At 29.4% G+C, this 17,377-nt stretch overlaps 1 protein-coding gene across 2 annotated transcripts; it reads right to left on the bottom strand.

The window, feature by feature from the left end:
- Window positions 1–9,840: 9,840 nt before the first annotated feature.
- LOC108722402 (CDK5 and ABL1 enzyme substrate 2) lies at window positions 9,841–16,571 on the bottom strand. Of its 2 annotated transcripts, XM_018447494.1 has the most exons (10): window positions 15,660–16,571; window positions 13,410–13,787; window positions 13,121–13,244; window positions 12,911–13,041; window positions 12,362–12,400; window positions 11,287–11,372; window positions 11,088–11,194; window positions 10,393–10,499; window positions 10,111–10,315; window positions 9,841–10,042 (listed from the first exon to the last, which is right to left on the bottom strand). In XM_018447494.1, exons 1-10 carry the CDS (start codon window positions 16,100–16,102, stop codon window positions 9,902–9,904), a joined length of 1,761 nt encoding a protein of 586 aa, XP_018302996.1. In that variant the 5' UTR covers window positions 16,103–16,571; the 3' UTR covers window positions 9,841–9,901. The 2 variants fall into 2 exon arrangements, with proteins under 2 accessions (XP_018302996.1, XP_018302997.1); XM_018447495.1 differs by lacking the exon at window positions 12,362–12,400 and having other exon boundaries at window positions 15,660–16,568.
- Window positions 16,572–17,377: the final 806 nt, after the last annotated feature.

Raw genomic sequence — 17,377 nt, 5'->3', positions numbered from 1 at the left:
AATAATCCCCCCAAATTTCCCAACTTAAAAACTGTAATAAACTTATTGCGAAAAATAATGCCTCGGCCGAAAGTCGAACCCGGATCTCTTGCATTCCATGCTAGCGTTCTAAGCCTTTAGACCACCGAGACATTTTTTTATATCTCCGAGATTTTTTTATATCTCGAATAGTTTTCGAGATATAGCGGAGAAAGCTGAAAATCGCTTCACACAAGAGGTCTGATTTCACCCTTCAAATTCTATGATGGCAATAATTTTAAAAACTTTTCAAAAAAAATTATTATTTTTAAAAATATTCATGATAGATAGAGATAATTCTATTATGAAGCTACTTGTAAGTAAACGTCTATAAAGAAAATGATAAAATGCTATCATTTTCACACCACCTGTCATGAGGTAAATAGCATGGTGCGCTTTTTTTATAGTGATGTCCCCAGTAGGCCTATTCCACTCTAATTTTTTTATGCACGAATTATTCCAAATGCCGTCATTCCTCCATTGACTACTTTGGAACATTTAAAAATTTATATTTAAAAAGATTTATTATTATCACATAAAAAGATATATTATTATTATTACATAAAAATATATTTGCACGAGTAATATTTAAAAAATGCTTATCAAAATATTGTAAAATTACAACATCCTTCTCCTCATTTTTCTCAATACGTCATTAATTAATGATGCAGTTAAATCATTTAACTCAAGAAGATGTTTTAATTTGACTCTATAATTTATTTACTTACATACATTAATGTGAACGTTACTTATGTTGAAATAAGTACAGAAATAGAATGATTAACATTTTGATACACATGGAAGTAAAAAGATAATAAAATGTTATTTAACTCAAGAAACTCGGGGTTGCCATTGCTCCTTTGACAGTGATGAGTTACGGTACCATATATTTCCTGTAATGTATAACCACATTTTTTGTTATAAAGAGCAATGAATGTATTTATTATAAATTTTAAAACTACTTGTTAATCTCGTTATTAATACTAACATGATTATTATATGACAAAATGTTCGCAATTATGATATTCTTCAAAAAAATGCGCGAAATTCAAGAAGTGATAAAAAATTCTTTATTCTTTTTTATAAATTTTTTTGTTTGTCCAAATTGTTTTTTATGTATCAGGAACTCTGGATATTCACAAAATAAAGCAGTAGAACTCTTCGATCTCGAATTTCGCTGGGAAATTAGTACCTCATTTTTAAAAAATTATTTAAAAATTGTTATTAACTGAATCTCGCATTAAAAAATACAAAGAACTCTTCGTCTCGTTAAAAGGAAGCAGGAACTCTAATCAAAACTATGGTATCTAAAAATTGATTTTTCAAAAATTTTTAATTTTTTTTTTATTTTTCAAAATTTTTTTTGCTTCAGGAACTCTAGGTATTCGCGAAATGAAGCTGTTGAGCCGCTCAGAACTCTTCGATCTCGAATTTCGCTGAGAAGTTAGCACCCCATTTTTAAAAAATTATTTAAAAATAGTTATTAAGCGGAACTCTTGTTATAAATTATAGAGAACTCTTCGTCTCGACGAAAGAAAACGGGAACTCTAATAAGACTATGGAATTTCAATGTTGGTGTGCTAACTTCACAGACGCACTTCGAAAAAGACCATTTCTTGATGACCTATATATGAAGTCAATTTAAATCCTTCAAAATTTACACTAACCAAGTTTGAATTTAAAACACTTAACAATAATTGGTTCATATTATAAATCTTTCGAGGGTGACTTTCCCAGGGGAGGTCCAATGCCTACTACAACTAGGAGAAAACTTTTGTCTTCCTCCACACAATGTGGTATCTATCACTTTAGAATTTATAAAACATATTGAGGATAATTTAACAAAACTAAAAATCAACTCGAATGGATTCAGAAATAGTTTTTTACTGTACGTACAAAGTATTAAAAATATCACAGAGAATAGATCGGACATAAATGGTATGATCTTAGATTCTTTTGATGCTACTAAACGATTTTTTAAAGAGAATCCACAAGTATTATTAACGAGAGCGGACAAAGGCAATGTGGTTGTTGCCATGAATAAAATATATATTGTATATATTGATAAAATGGAAGTTTTATTATCGGACATCGATACGAATACAGCTGTTACGCGCAATCCGACTAACAAAATTTTGAGTGATTTAAGTCTTTGTTGAAAACTTGGAAAAGGAATGAATATGTGATCGATCATACATACAATTTTCTCAATTCTACAAATGCTAAGGGTATATAGATTGCCACAATACATAAAACTGGCAATCCCTTACGTATCATAGTCTCATTGGAAGCCCTTTACACAGTTTAGCTGTTTTTTTACATAAAATTTTGGATTCTTGTTTTGAAAAACCGATGGGGCACATTAAGAACAGTTTTCAACTAGCCAAAGATTTATCACAATTAAATTTGACAGACGACTCAGTCCTTGTCTCTCTTTTCACTAATGTCCCAGTGGATTTAGTTATTGAGAGCATTGAAATTAGGTAACCGAACATATAAAATAATATTAAACTATCTAAAACTGAATTCGTCAAAGCTGTGAGGTTAGTGCTCAGTTCTACGTTTTTTAGTTTCAACAATAAAATTTATAAACAATCTTATGGAGTGCCTATGGGATACCCTCGGTCCCCTTTAGCAGCGGATTTAGTCATGCAGGAACTTGAAAAAGTATCGCTTAATAAGTTTAAACAAATTAAAAATTTACACTAGGTTTTTATTATAGATACGTGGATGACATCGCTCTCTCGATACAATAACAGAATATCGATGCTTTGTTGAAAGAATTTAATGATTTCCATCCCAGATTAAGGGGTTAGGCCAGTCTAGGATTTTCAAAGAATCGAAATTTTTTGTTTTGGCTTAAAGTACACTTCAGGGTCCTAAAAACATTATTCAATTGGTAGAATAGTGAAAAAAAAATTTTTTCCCTGTTCAATCCGCTGTAGTGTCGAAGCGTTCGGAGCGGGCGACGAGCGCATTTTCTACCTGCCGCGGCGGGCTTCCTTTTGTCCCCCTTTTACGACTCTCACCCTCTGCACTAATGTACCAACAGTAATGTACCAACGGTCCAGAAAGGAAGAAGATGAGTTCCACGTGTCCATGGAAGGTGAAATGTACGGCGCAGGTCGCAGACTGAAGGTATAACGAAACTTTCAGTAAAACTTTAAACGCGTTTTTCTCGAAACTGCATTTTTCAAATCGGGCGACGATGGTACTCGGAGACTATCGCACGTATCCACTTGAAATTTTAACTGTAGCTTCACAGTAACATTATCTAGTAAACTACGTACGATTTTTTTGTTATCATTGCAACTTTTTTTTTATAAACAATTTACTGCTCATTTTTTCGGTCAAAAATTGAACCTTTTTTTTACAAGTCCGCCATTTTGCGAAAAATTGATGTAAAGCTAAAAACATACGTACTTTACTAGCAAGTCTTATGTAGATTAAGATCCCGTTTTTTATTTTGTTTCAGATAGCACGAGTTCCTAAAATCACCGTCGCCCGTAGAGGCCCTCTTGAAAAAGGTGATTCCGAAGATTGGCCCAGTAGCCGCCATTTTGTATCCAAATGTCAATATAAAAATTTTTTTATACACTCAAATACATGTTTAATAAAGCCTGAAAGAGAGAAATTCGATTCCTTTTTCCTTACTCCCAGAATAAATTGTCAAAGTTAGGCCTTTTTTGAGGACTCTAGACTGGCCTAACCCCTTAAGATTTACAATGGAGTTGGGGGGGGGGAAGATTGAATATTTTGGACTTAACTTTAATAAAAGAAGGAAACAATTTAATATATGACTGGTATCACAAACCTACATTTTCAGCATGTTATTTAAACTTTTTTTCGTGTCATCCTTTATACCACAAAGTGGGCATTATCATTAGTTTGATTGACAGAGTACTTTCTTTATCACATCCTAGATTCCATTGTAAAAATTTTGAATTTATTATTAACATTTTAATGAATAATTGATATCCTTTGGATTTAATATTCAAAAATATTAAAAAAAGATTGTGTGTGTGTGACATCAAAGTCCAAACTTTTCAATAGAACAGAAGCAGTTTCCAATAAAAATAGACAGAATAACAAGATTAAATATTTCACCATATACCTTATGTTCCATCTATCTCTGACAAATTTCATAGATTTTTCAAGAATAATCGGTTCATAATATTGGAATTTACTGGGATCGATAAATTGAATTCTTTCATCAAGGGGGGGGGGCAGAAGAACAGATTATCAACTATGACACGTTCTAACGTTGTATACAAGATCGATTGTCAAAATTGCGATGCCTACTATGTGGGGCGGACAAAAAGATTGTTAAAATCAAGAATAAGTGAACATCGAAACCACATTAATCGAAATACTACATCGCAGAACGTTATTACAGAACATAGAATTGAGCACAACCATGAATTTAATTCGGACAATGTTTGGATTTTAGACGAGGAAAGGAGTTATAATAAGAGATTAATCTCTGAGGCAATATTTATCAGTAAACAAAAAAACGGAAACAAAATATGAAAAATTATGTAAAATGATGGTCAAACTTTTTCTTTTTTTTTTGGTTGTTCGTTCGAACCATATTTAACTTTTAACTCCTCAATTACTTTTTTTTATTAACTTAACTTTTAATTTAATTAATTTCATTATGGATTAACTTGTATTTTAATTAAGTTAAATTTTCAAAGCTGTTAACTTTAACTTAACTTATAGCTTGTTAGTTAAAAAAAAAGTTAACTTACCCAACCCTGTCAAAAACTCTTCGTCCTATTTTATAACGCATCTCAAATTTCGTTCCAAATTATAAGGACATGATTATAAATTGCTCCTCTTTTAAGTGAAAAAGTAATAAATGTGATATAAATGAAAATAATAAGTATGAAATATAATTTTTAACTAATATGAAGAATTTTATGATTTTTTTTATTTAAAAACCCAGATATTATTCATAAAATGCTTTCAGTAGAAAAGTATAATTTTAAAAAATAAAATGTGATCTTGTAACTTGACGTGATTTTTGTGATCTCATATGATTAAGTTATTAGTTATTTACAAATATAATAATATAATATTGTTTATGTGTTTCGTTAACAATTATCTTAAAAATTAGATGCGAAAAATCAAATTGTTAAATTGCTGGTCGATTTAACTCGTGATATTACTGCGATAGTTTAGTAGAGTTAGCGTTTCAAGACCGAAAAATCATTTCGACGCTTTTATTTTAAAGAACTACATACATAGTATATAAATTCACACAGAATCATACAAGCACTCAAGATCCAGCGAGACCGTTTAAAGCATTGATTTTTATAGGTTGTGTTTCTCACATATACGGTCCTGTAAAATATAACATTAACTCAAAGATATAACATTATCATTATGTTTATCTATTAAAATTTAATTACATAATATTGAATTTTTTTAATATCCCTCTTAAAAGTTGTTCACTTTACTATACTATATGTGTATATAAAGTTAAATGCTAGGGTAAGACTAAAAATTAATAGTTGATTTAACATACACACGTATATTTCAAATATTATTAGGATACATTAATATATATATATATATATATATCTATCAGGGTTAAAACATCATCAGAATATTGATACAGTATCACGAATCATAAACTAAAAATGAAATAAACTTTTTCTGCAGGATTCACTATTCAGAATAAGTATGTATGTATACTATTGTGAATATATTATTATAATTGACACACTGCTATATACTAGACATACAATTTTTTACTGTTGAGTTTATTCCGGACATGTCACAAAATGGAGTATTGTGTATGCGTGGTGTATACATGTATGCATTTATAAACATCGCACATTTTCTCTCAATTATCAGTAACTTTATTGCCAATTATTAATTATTTTCAACAATTTTATAGTTACAAGACTAAATTAAGATTGGAATTTCCAGATACATTTAATTTTAAAAAGAAATTTTAATGTTAGGACTTTGCTAGATGAGATGACTTTGCTAATTTGAGAAAACTTGAAATATTTTAGATTGTTATGTTCAGAGAGAAAATATGCGATGGAATATTTTATATGTATATACATATATATGTATAGTTTAGTTTAACAAATGTAAGAATAGATCGCTCATGTCTAAAGTTAATTCTTACAAATGGAAGGACACTGATATATATAAAACAAAGAATGATTATGGACCTATTAGAGGTAAACATCGTATGGAAAATTTGCTTATGAAAATATGAAACTCCTATATGTAAAAACTGCAATTCCTAGGAAATACTTTTTAATAACAAGTACACTGAAGAGATTTACTAAGCTAGTGAGATATTACTATCTTATGATATAAATGGATAAAAGTGGTATCGCAGAAGTTCACATAAAACTAATTGTTTTTAAAGCTACCATTATATTTTCAAACACATTTAAATTCTAGTCTGTATTTATCGTAGATTGAGGACCAGATATGGCTATATGATTCTCAGCTGTGAGTATTAATGGTATTATCTTGTGCACAAATGAAAACTTTGAATCAGATGGCCATATCTTGTTCTGAACAAGACACCAGATAGAAATATAGATAAAATATTCTTTATATGTATTTTATCTTCTATATTCAAGCCAATAAATTCCTCCCCACAATTATTATCTCAAATGTTTTCTACAAGCACTTACTCAATTACTTACAAATTTTTTACTGGTGTTACAAGGATGGGATTCAAAAGGGTATATTTTTTCTTCAATTTTATGAAGTTGATTGTATAAATAATGTATATACTGCACATGTACACGTACAAAAATGTCAGATACTCGCATATTTTATACATGTATAAACTATGTGAATGTCTTATATTTTTGTGTCCTTTCTTATAAATTCTTATTACAAATATTTTCAAAAAATATCGTGACAATTGATTAAAAAAATAATACACAGTAATAAAAATGATACTACAACACAAAAAATGTCTTACAATACATATTTTGTTGAATCTGTGAAATATGAGAGTCTGCAAGAACAAAGTTATTAAAATGTTTTCTATATGGTTCCGTTCGGGAAGAATGCTATCAACGTCATTCTATCTTTACCGTTTATTACATAAAATCAGAATAGAATGACTCTGCAAGCATACTCCGAACACAGCATATGTATTATATGTAAAAATTGAGCGAGATATCAATTCTATACAGGTAAATATAATTGAGCACAGAGCATATATATATATTTTCTATAATTCAATTTAAATAAATGTTGTTTAAGTCTCATTAACTTGTATATGGCTACGTTTACACCGTGCGCTTAGTCCGCGATTATAACGATAGGTGTCTTTGTTTAACCTACAGGCTAAACAAGGACATCTATTGTATAGGCCGCGGCCTAAATGCACGGTGTAAACGTAGCCTACGATATAACATCGTACATATTGTAAAATATAAATAGAAATATACATGTATTAAATGAAGCATATTTAATTTGATCGGTTTGTAAGGAAACTGTTACGAATCTTCACTAAAGATACATTTCAAAAAAACACATCTCATACTTTCTAATATCATTCTAAAAATAAGGGATACATCTATATGTTCAATTTGAAAAATATCTAATATATTAGCATTACCTAAAAGGAATATGGCTGAGCTTAAATACAATAAAGTGATAAAATATATATAATATGTAATATAGAATATCGCTTTCTCTATAATGTTACAAGATATTACTTTTATTACATTCAACTTCCGTTAAATACGGAATTGTTTACAACAAAATCAAGATATATGTCAATGATAAAACAAAGAAAACGAGAAAGTCGATATTAAATAAAAAATAAAATGTTAATTACGTGTTATATTTTACAATAAAATATATACCTAATTTTATATATATATATATATAAAATTAAAAACAATTTACTTATCTATTACAAAAACAAGATTTCAAAATAAGACGCAATTACGTTTTAATAACATTTATGATGTAATCTTTATTATTTACTGGATGCATTATGTAAAAGTTGGAAAAGTATATTACTAACGTGAATAAACTTAAAGTTTAATTTTTTAATCAGAATATTTTGTTAATGCCATAAATACATAATATATTTTTTGTGGTATTAAAGTAAATTATAAAAATTGAAGAAATTCAATGTATCAAATACATGTTTATATATGACATATTTTGAATAAATTTATGAAGACTTTTTTCCACGCATACCATATTATAATAAAAATTTGTATTATAATTATGATCGTTGTTATAAACGGACAATATTTTTACTGTAGCATCAATCTGGTATTAATTTATAAGTTAAAAACAATTATGTAACCATATAATATCTCTATAATTTTGGTGTGTTGTTTTGTTTGTGTGTGTATACCATATAATATTTTTAATCTGGTCGGTTGCTGCCGTATAAGTACATATATTTTAAGCTTTAACTCTATAATGTTAAAATTTGTAGGAAATACTCTCGTAAGCTATTTTTCACATCTTGTCTTGTATTCATGCCCATTTTTATGTTTTGTTAAATTCGTAAAAATTCGTGTCTTTTCTTAAGGAGTAATATTGCTCCAATACTGTGTAACGATATTCTGATTAAGTTAGGGCTAATTGAACATACAAAAGGCTTAAGTGATAGAGAAGAGCTGATGTGCTCGAAATACTAATATATTCTTGGTAGGAATTCTCTCCCATTTTTAGAAATTTTACTATTGAAAAATTTACATGTTAGTAAATCTCGCTAGGAAACATTTGGCGTGTCTACTTGATATTTCATTTTTGAAGAATTTGCATATTAATATACCAAATAAAATGGCGTCCATCGCCTCTAAGCAATTCTAGGTAGTCAAGTTTCTATTAATTATTTCGTACACATAACAATTTTATATTAAGGTATTTAAAAAAAATAATTTTTATAAAAACAGAAAATTTGTATAATTCAAATAAGAAAAGCAGCAGTTTTGTGATATGTATAACGATATATTAGAGAAAGAAAAGAATAATATACTTAAAGACAAGTTAATTAAATAATTTTTATAGTTAAAAAGTGTTTCTCAGAAAAAAACTATATTTTAGAAAAAGAAAAAAATTGCTTGATATTCTTCTTTAACTAGTACTATAAACTTCTATAAAACACATTTTTATCTATTTATTTAAAACAAAAGGGTTTCCTTAACTTGTTTTAAGTATTTTTCTCTCTTCCTCTAGGTTATTTCTATTATTAAACTGATTAGAGCTACATTCTGGCAAGAAACAGTGAAGTGTATAAAAAAATGCAATCATTAAAACAAGCTCATTTTTTAAATTATATACATATTTATTATATACATATTTATTTCATCTAGAAAGAATTACATATCACAAAACTACTGACATAAATGAATTATCTTTCATAAAACAATTCAAGAGTGATATATTTCACAAATTTCTTTCTTTCTTCCGTAACTATAATATCTACATCTTATAAAACAAATATTTTAATGTGGTAGACATTAAAACATTTTAATGTGAAATTATGTATAAAGCATAATTTCTTTTTTAACACCTATTTACTGATATTCAAACAAACAATTAAAATTATTCAATTCATAAAATATTCACAGCATGCAACAACTACTATATTGGTAACTTGTATAGAAAATTATTATAATAAAAAAACTCATTCTTTCAATCGTAATCACTTATATGGCTCTTTATATTAAATCATATATAACTTAAATAAATCAAAAGAGCAAAGAGAAAAAGTATGTCATATCTAAACGTAACAGATTAAAACTTATTTATACATCTTTTTAGACATTAAGATTGTTTATTATAAATATGCTTTACCTCATTTTTCGAAATTTTCTCATAAAGAGGTTTTGAAATTGCGTGAAAAGAACGATACAAAAGAATGTCAGGATTCATAAATCAATCGCTGATAATGAGGAAATATTTCCCATGTTGGCAAATGCAAACCAAATTCTAAAGCTACCAACACAGCAAACTCAGACGTAATTAAGTCCTTGCGATTTAATCGGAATACACCCTCAATTCTCTGTAAATAATAGTAATAATAATTATTGTATAAAACCTTTATTATTACATAACACAAGATAAAGATACCTCGATGAGGGATTTAAGAATATCACCCTTCACGTCATTCAATTTTGCTGCGAGGAGTAAACAAGCGCCAGCACATAACTTCCGTGTCTGTTTTGTCACAATATTTCGAAGAATAAGCTTTTCAAAATATACATAGGCCATTGCGACAGTGAGTAAATCAATTCCATATTCTAATTTAGCTATTTTTCTCATTTCTCGTTTTAAACTGAAAGAAGAACTTGTAAAAATAATAGCACTAAAAGTGAGAATATACATTATACATATATTGCTATATAGACGTACCTACGAAGTTTACTGAGAGTGAGTTGAATATGTGGAAACTTTTCTTTAAATTTATCATTTAATTCTTTCTTCAAATCGGAAGGCCTTACATAATCAATAACAGATGCCTATGTGATTGTAAAATATTAAGTTGTATTAATCAAAACTCTTAAGTCATTAATTAAAACAATTAGAATTAAGTAGGTATAGGTACCTAGAAGTTTAAAAAATCGAATTTTTTTTACGAATATTTTTAAAGTTTGATATCTTAAGAATGTTTTATCTTAAGATTGTAAAGTTATAAATTCAGCGAAAAATATCAATAAAATTTTTGATAAAAAAATCGATAATTAACTTAATGACTAGCTGCCATTTTGATCAAACATAATATTTCGAAAAACGACTACACATCAATTAGTAGACTACACATCAAGTAGATTTATACTTCAACTTTATAAAACTTGTGTCGTTTTGTTTTCAGATGAATTTTGTAGAAGTGACACCGCAAATTGTGATTATTAAAATAAGTTTTACAAAAATAATATTAATAATATCTCGCCATTTTTAATTATTTTTTAATAAAGTTTAAATGACAAAGATAGAAAAATACATTCTTTATAATGAAACAAACTTTTCTTTTTCCGTTTTTCCACAAAAATTCAGAAAATTAAACTTCATTTTGATGCGTCTAGGTACCTATGCCCCACCATATATACCATATATGATGTAAATGTCAGCAATGTTCTATGTTTCCCAGCAATAAGTTCTGGATCATCCAATAAGTTTGGATTATACTGGGCAGATTGTTCATCCCAATCATGAACTGTAACAATATACAGTAAAATATAATTACATATAATATTAATATTGTACATTAATTTGATAACAAATTTAGATTACATTTTTTAAAACTACCTTTGGAATCAACGCTGAAAGACAATGGTGGAGACTCAGAAGTTATGTAATGAGCACGGTTTGTAGCTGTATCATAGGAAAGACACCTAAAATTAAAAAAAGGAAATGTTATAAAATGTATATTATTTTATTTTGTAGCATGCAATATGCAATGTGCTCCAGAATTGTTGTATTCATTAATGATTATTACAATTTAAAAAAAGAGTATTAAGAATTCTTTAAAAAATGTAGATATATTCTTAATTTTTGAATCCTAAGTAAAAAAATATTGTAACACAAATTGTTACATTTAATTTTGATAGTTAATAAATTATAAATTACGTATAGAATTTAAAAATTATGACAATAATGGGCTCTTGATCAATTCTCATTAACGAAAAATGGATTTTAAAATCATGAAAAATATTTAATATCTTAAAAATTGTACGAGAGACTTCTGGAATACTATTTATACGTATAAAAGGTATAATGAATACATATAAACGCATGCTACATATATGTATATAATTTTAAAGTACTTAAAACAGCAAGTATTTTTTCTTTATATATATTATCATAAAAACATGGTGTGAAATTATTCTGCGATGTGTAACATTTATTAAACATTTTAGTGAATTATATTTAAAAAATGTATGCGTGTAATTTTTATATAATATATACATATATATATGGTATATATACATATATGTATAAGGATGATCAATGATAATAAAATATATTTTGAACATAACTTTATTATTATAAATTTTAGTATAATAAGTTTTAAAGGGAATATTTGAAAATTTTATATTCTAAACAAAACTATATTTTCTATCAAAAATATTGTTATGGAAGGAATAAATATTTAGTTTATACCTCTCATTTATAAAATACGATATCGTTATCATATATCTATTATAAAATGATTATGAATTGTCTAATGAGTGATTTTTACAACACATCTTTTGCAGAATTATAATAAAATTTTAAGAAACATACTTGTTGTAGACCCTTGTATCTGTATGTCTTACATTAAATCTATCTAACATATAAATTTCTATAGTTCATTACACATATATTGTACAATAATTTTTACCATTTTTTGTGATCCACATTCCAAGTAATTGTTTTTGTCCTGCAAAAAGATGGTTGATGTTTTGTTATAAAAACGAATATATGATATGTGAATCCATGTACGCATTACCTATGATATCGAAAGAGACAAAAAAGATGCCTGGGTAATACTGCAGCTATGAAAGGCAAATTATGAATTACAAATGATTGATAAAATAAAAAATTCTTTGATAAATAGTTTATTTTTTCTTAGTGTTCGTTTCACTATTGATAAGTATTTGAAAGAAAAGAATCATACTTGTTAATTTTAATGCAGTAGAAGCTAGACATCTCATATATTGAAGAAAATTAAGAGGTCTGACGATTTTTTTTAACTCTTATCTAAATCTTAACTAAACTTGATGTATAAAATACAGAAATAAAATCATGAAAAAATAAGGATACACATATATCGTTTGTGTGCATATGTATATGTGCATATTTGTGTATATATACACTACACTGAACTGTGATGTCAAATTAAACATAAAGAAGAAATAAGGTATTCTAATAAACTTATATGTTGCTATACCTTTGTACCACATGATGTTTATTAGGTACAAAATGTGTAAATTCCATAGGTTCGTTTTCATTTAGATTCATCATTTTTTTATCCCTTTGAAATTGCCGAGATGGTACAAGTAATTGCCCATAAGATATTTCCTGAAAAATTAATTAATAATTGAGGATTATCATGTGTTTAAAAATCAGAATCGAAGGAATAAAATAATGTTTTTGGTACTTGGCCATCCTTAGCGTGTTCTATACCCAACAATCTAAATGGATCAATACTGTCATTAATTGCTGATAAAGGTCTTTGAGATGACACATTTTTTCTTCGACATGTATCTTTACGTAACTCTGACCTGTAAAAAAAAAACAATCATACAAAATTTTATTGAAGTACAAAGTATCAGTTTTTTATTAGTACATTTAATAAAAAATAGTATCGAATAAATTATATAAGATAGAGAAAATAAATCTTAGAAAAGACAATTTATATACGAGTTAAATATTTATACAAGCCTTACCAGCTGGAACGTTGTCCTTTATTGTATGGGATAGCAGAAAATATTACAAATGGCACATGTTGATTCGATACCAAAACCATTCTATCATCTCCAAATTTACAGCCATTCACAGGCCGTTGCATCAAACGCAACTCCTTTGTAATCTCTGGTATTATGCTACTATTTGTAGAAACAGGTTGCACATTGTTCACTGCCTTTGTCTTTGGTTTTGACGATTGTGCTTTTGAATGTACGGAACCAATACTTTCGTTGCTACTATTGTATTGATGCTTAATATCTTCCGAAAGCGTAGATGTTTGATGACTTATGCGCTTCTTATAATGTAGAGAGCCCACACGTCTTTCTGGTAAGGAATAGTCGCTTCCGGTAGTTCCCGTTCTAAGAATTTTCCATTAAATAAAACATTAAAATATGAGTAAATATGTATTATTATTCACAAAGATGAATTTGTATGATACTATTCTTTCTTTTTTCTGACTAAATTTAAAAAGCCCATTTGTTATTAACAGAAATTAATTTAGTGATATTTTCACAAAGTTCCTGACCTTATATTCTGTGACTCTTAACGACACAGTGTCGATTTCGTTAAATTGTTGTTACGCAGCTTTTTTTCCCATGTATAAAACCTGCGCAATGATAATGTAACGATATCGTTATTGTCATTAAGAGAATAGGGGTCTTAAATAAAATATTTTTACAATTAATTCATAAACAAACATTTTACGAAATGAGATTTAATTTAAAATAGTAAAAGATAAGATCGCATCTTGTTTCACTAAAAATTAATTAAGAAATATTAATATTGAATGAACAATTTAATTTTTTATTGTACAAATTTATCCGTTTATTTAAGAAAACCTATTTCCAAATCTATTAAAAAAGATCACAGCTAAATAAAAAAAAATCATAACTGCACACAGTATGTACGAATTATACACCAGATATGCAAGTAATGTATGGATGGAATGTAATCAAGTTTCACGATGTTTTTGTTTGTGATACTGTAGACGCTTTTGATAATGTTATCTGAATCCATTAAGTGTCATTCAATCTTATCTGTACCAAGACAGTCTGAAATGGAATATTATAGCGCAGAAATTTTCATACGTATTTAATTATCAAAACATTCTTTCTTATCAAAAGGATGTTTTGATGCGTGTAATTTAGAATATTTTAAACATAAGATATAGCAGTTTGTCTGCTACTTGTAGTTATCTAATAAATTATCTTACTACAGAATATACATCATATCTTAATTTAAAGCCTATACTAAAATTTGCACAATTAACCAATATAAATTTTCTAAAATATATATATATGGTTGTTTACTTTATAATGTTCAAGCAATTCTATTATCATAGACTATCACGACCTATTTCTGCAACAAAGGCTTAAAAGATAAGATAAAAAATGTATTGTTAATGTACTTATGATAAGCAATATCTTCTTTAGAGGAACAATAATTCTAAAGAAATTAATTTTCACATGTTATTTACGATAAACAGCTTATGTAGAATAAACTTAATATAATTACATGTTTGACTTTGCGTTTTTCATTTGGTCGTTTACTTCGGAGCAAACTGTTACCTTTCTTTGCATAGTGAAAGAATACAAGCACATAACGGCAATAGCTAGCAAATCAAATTTTGTTCCATTTTGCATTCTTAGGACAAATTCTGATTGGCTATCTAACCAAATTGGCTACTATCAAGTTGTTTCACCTATCAGACCCGTTTTCTTCCACCAGTTTCTTTGTATTACTGCTGACAAATTGTATTGCTTTTAATATTTTGGCATACTGCTAATAGCTGTTTTCGTATATAGTCTATTTGTTTTGGTTGTATTGACCTTCTTCTTATTTCTCTAGGGGCAGGAGCTATTAATTTGATTACAATAACTACTACTACTACTGATAAAAAGGCTAGGCATTAGGTATTATATATTACATAAATACAGATATAATAAACCTTAAGAAATTCATCAATTACAATCGCATATGAAAAGAATAATAGACTATGATTGGTCAATTTATTAAAGCTTAAGGTTTACTATATCTAGGCTCGGTTATTCTACCTTTCGATAAACTTCAGCTCATTGTCTTTACTCTGTTAATTCCTCATACTCTTACTCTTTTGTTTTGATTATCCAGTAAGTAAATTAGCACAAAGTTTAATTAAAAAGAGAACCACTGGCCCCTATTATATTCACAGACTTGACTTAAGCGACCCAGGCTGACAAGTAAATATTTACCGTTCTCTAAACGAACTGTGCATGCCACAAGAAAACTGTAAATGATTTCTCTCCTGCTCCAAGAACATGGTAACTGCTGCCTTGGCAGGAGTGAGTAGTCCATCCGAATCAGAACTGAAGGAGTTGTGATCGGTGCTCTTGTGCACCGGCTGCGGAGAGTTGTTCTCTATCGTCTCATTCTGCGACAAGTCGTGCGTCTCCTCTGGGGGACAGACGTCTAGCACCTCCTCCATGGAGAGCTCAAAGTCGGCGTTCCGGCATACCTCCAGCACCGCCTGCCGTTCAGACTGGCCATCGCTAAACCTGCGCGCGTGACTCGGCCCGCTGCGTGACAGGACGGCGAACTTGGTGTCCCGGTGACTGCCGTCGAGGGAGATGTTGGACAGGAAAGTGAGGGCGGCCAATCGTCTACGTGAGTGATTTTTCTTTAGGGCCGCTGCCATTCCACGACGGACCGTATCGGGATACCGGTGCCAAATAACGACAACGCGCGCCCGATGACAACGGCGGCGGCGGTGGTGGCAACGACGACGACGGCCTCGACTTTTTCGTGCAACGACAACTAAGATCACAATGCATTGTCACTGCTGATACACTTAGTTCTAAGTACGCTAGACACAATCACGGCCGTGCGCCACGCGTACAAAGGTAAACCGGTACCGCTCATCATCATGCCGTTTCCTCGGACGGGAGCCCTTCACGAACACGCGCTACCTTCCGCACACAACCGTATGACTTTACCTACTACGCAACAATCGCGCCTCCTCTCCCATCAGCGTCGCTGAAATCCACTGAAATCCTAGAACGTGGGATTGCGCAGTAGCGCTTAGCACAAATACTCACCGAAATATGTGGTACCGTTAGGCCCAGGGAAAACACGACGATTTTTCTTTATTTAATAAATAGTAAAGTATGAAAATTATATACGTATTTTTACACAGATGGCAGTAAATAAGATCTACAAATTTTCTGCGGCCAGTATTTTTATATGAATATTGATTTTAAAAATCAAAGTCGACATTGTTTTAATAGGACAAAGTTTGTACAAACACTCGCGACGTGTCGCGTGTAACTTAAATATTGTAAGTATTACGAAACGTAACTTAAATCTTTACAGACGTGTCGATAAGCTTCATTAAAAGTTTTACTTTAGACTTCGTTAGAAGTTTTACGTATACAATTAATTTTAGAAAATAATATACCGCAAGGAAGCAGAAGGATATTTATTCAAATAAAATGATTTTAATAACTGTGTGAGCATAGAATAACAAGTGATATAAATAAACATGTTCTATAAATAAACATGTGGAAATTTTCTGCAGGCACCTGCGTTTAATTACGAGGCTGTCTGCCAGTCACATGGTCGTCCACGCGCGTAATCGCATGCGCGCCTAGTTGACAGAAGGAGAAACATACGTGCCAACACACAGAAATTGCACGTTTTGTCCGAATTAAAACCGGACAGTTGGCAACTCTACTCGAAGTAAGGTCTGTTCGCATGGCTTGAAATTCTCAAAAATTTTGGCACACCTAAGGTTGGTTTATAATAGACCGTAATCTGTTAACTTTTTCCGTAATCCGTAAGAATTAACCAATCGTAATCGATTATTTTCCTCTCATTCAACTGTGATTTGTCAATTTTTGCGGAGTACGGAAAAAGTTAACAGATTACGGCCTATTATAAACCAACCCTTATGGTTCCTGCACACTGGACGCGG

The sequence above is a fragment of the Mycetomoellerius zeteki genome, unplaced genomic scaffold, assembly GCF_001594055.1.
Source record: "Mycetomoellerius zeteki isolate Tzet28-1 unplaced genomic scaffold, Tzet1.0 scaffold202, whole genome shotgun sequence".
Lineage (NCBI taxonomy): Eukaryota > Metazoa > Arthropoda > Insecta > Hymenoptera > Formicidae > Mycetomoellerius > Mycetomoellerius zeteki.
This window is presented reverse-complemented; position numbering and strand designations above follow the sequence as displayed.

Coding starts and splice junctions, on each gene's coding strand:
- LOC108722402 (XM_018447494.1), bottom strand. CDS start 16,102: ATGGCAGCGGCCCTAAAGAAAAATCACTCACGTAGACGATTGGCCGCC. Junction 13,788..15,659: donor CACAGTTCGTTTAGAGAACG/GTAAATATTTAC, acceptor GAAAATTCTTAG/AACGGGAACTACCGGAAGCG. Junction 13,245..13,409: donor AAAGGACAACGTTCCAGCTG/GTAAGGCTTGTA, acceptor TTTTTTTTACAG/GTCAGAGTTACGTAAAGATA.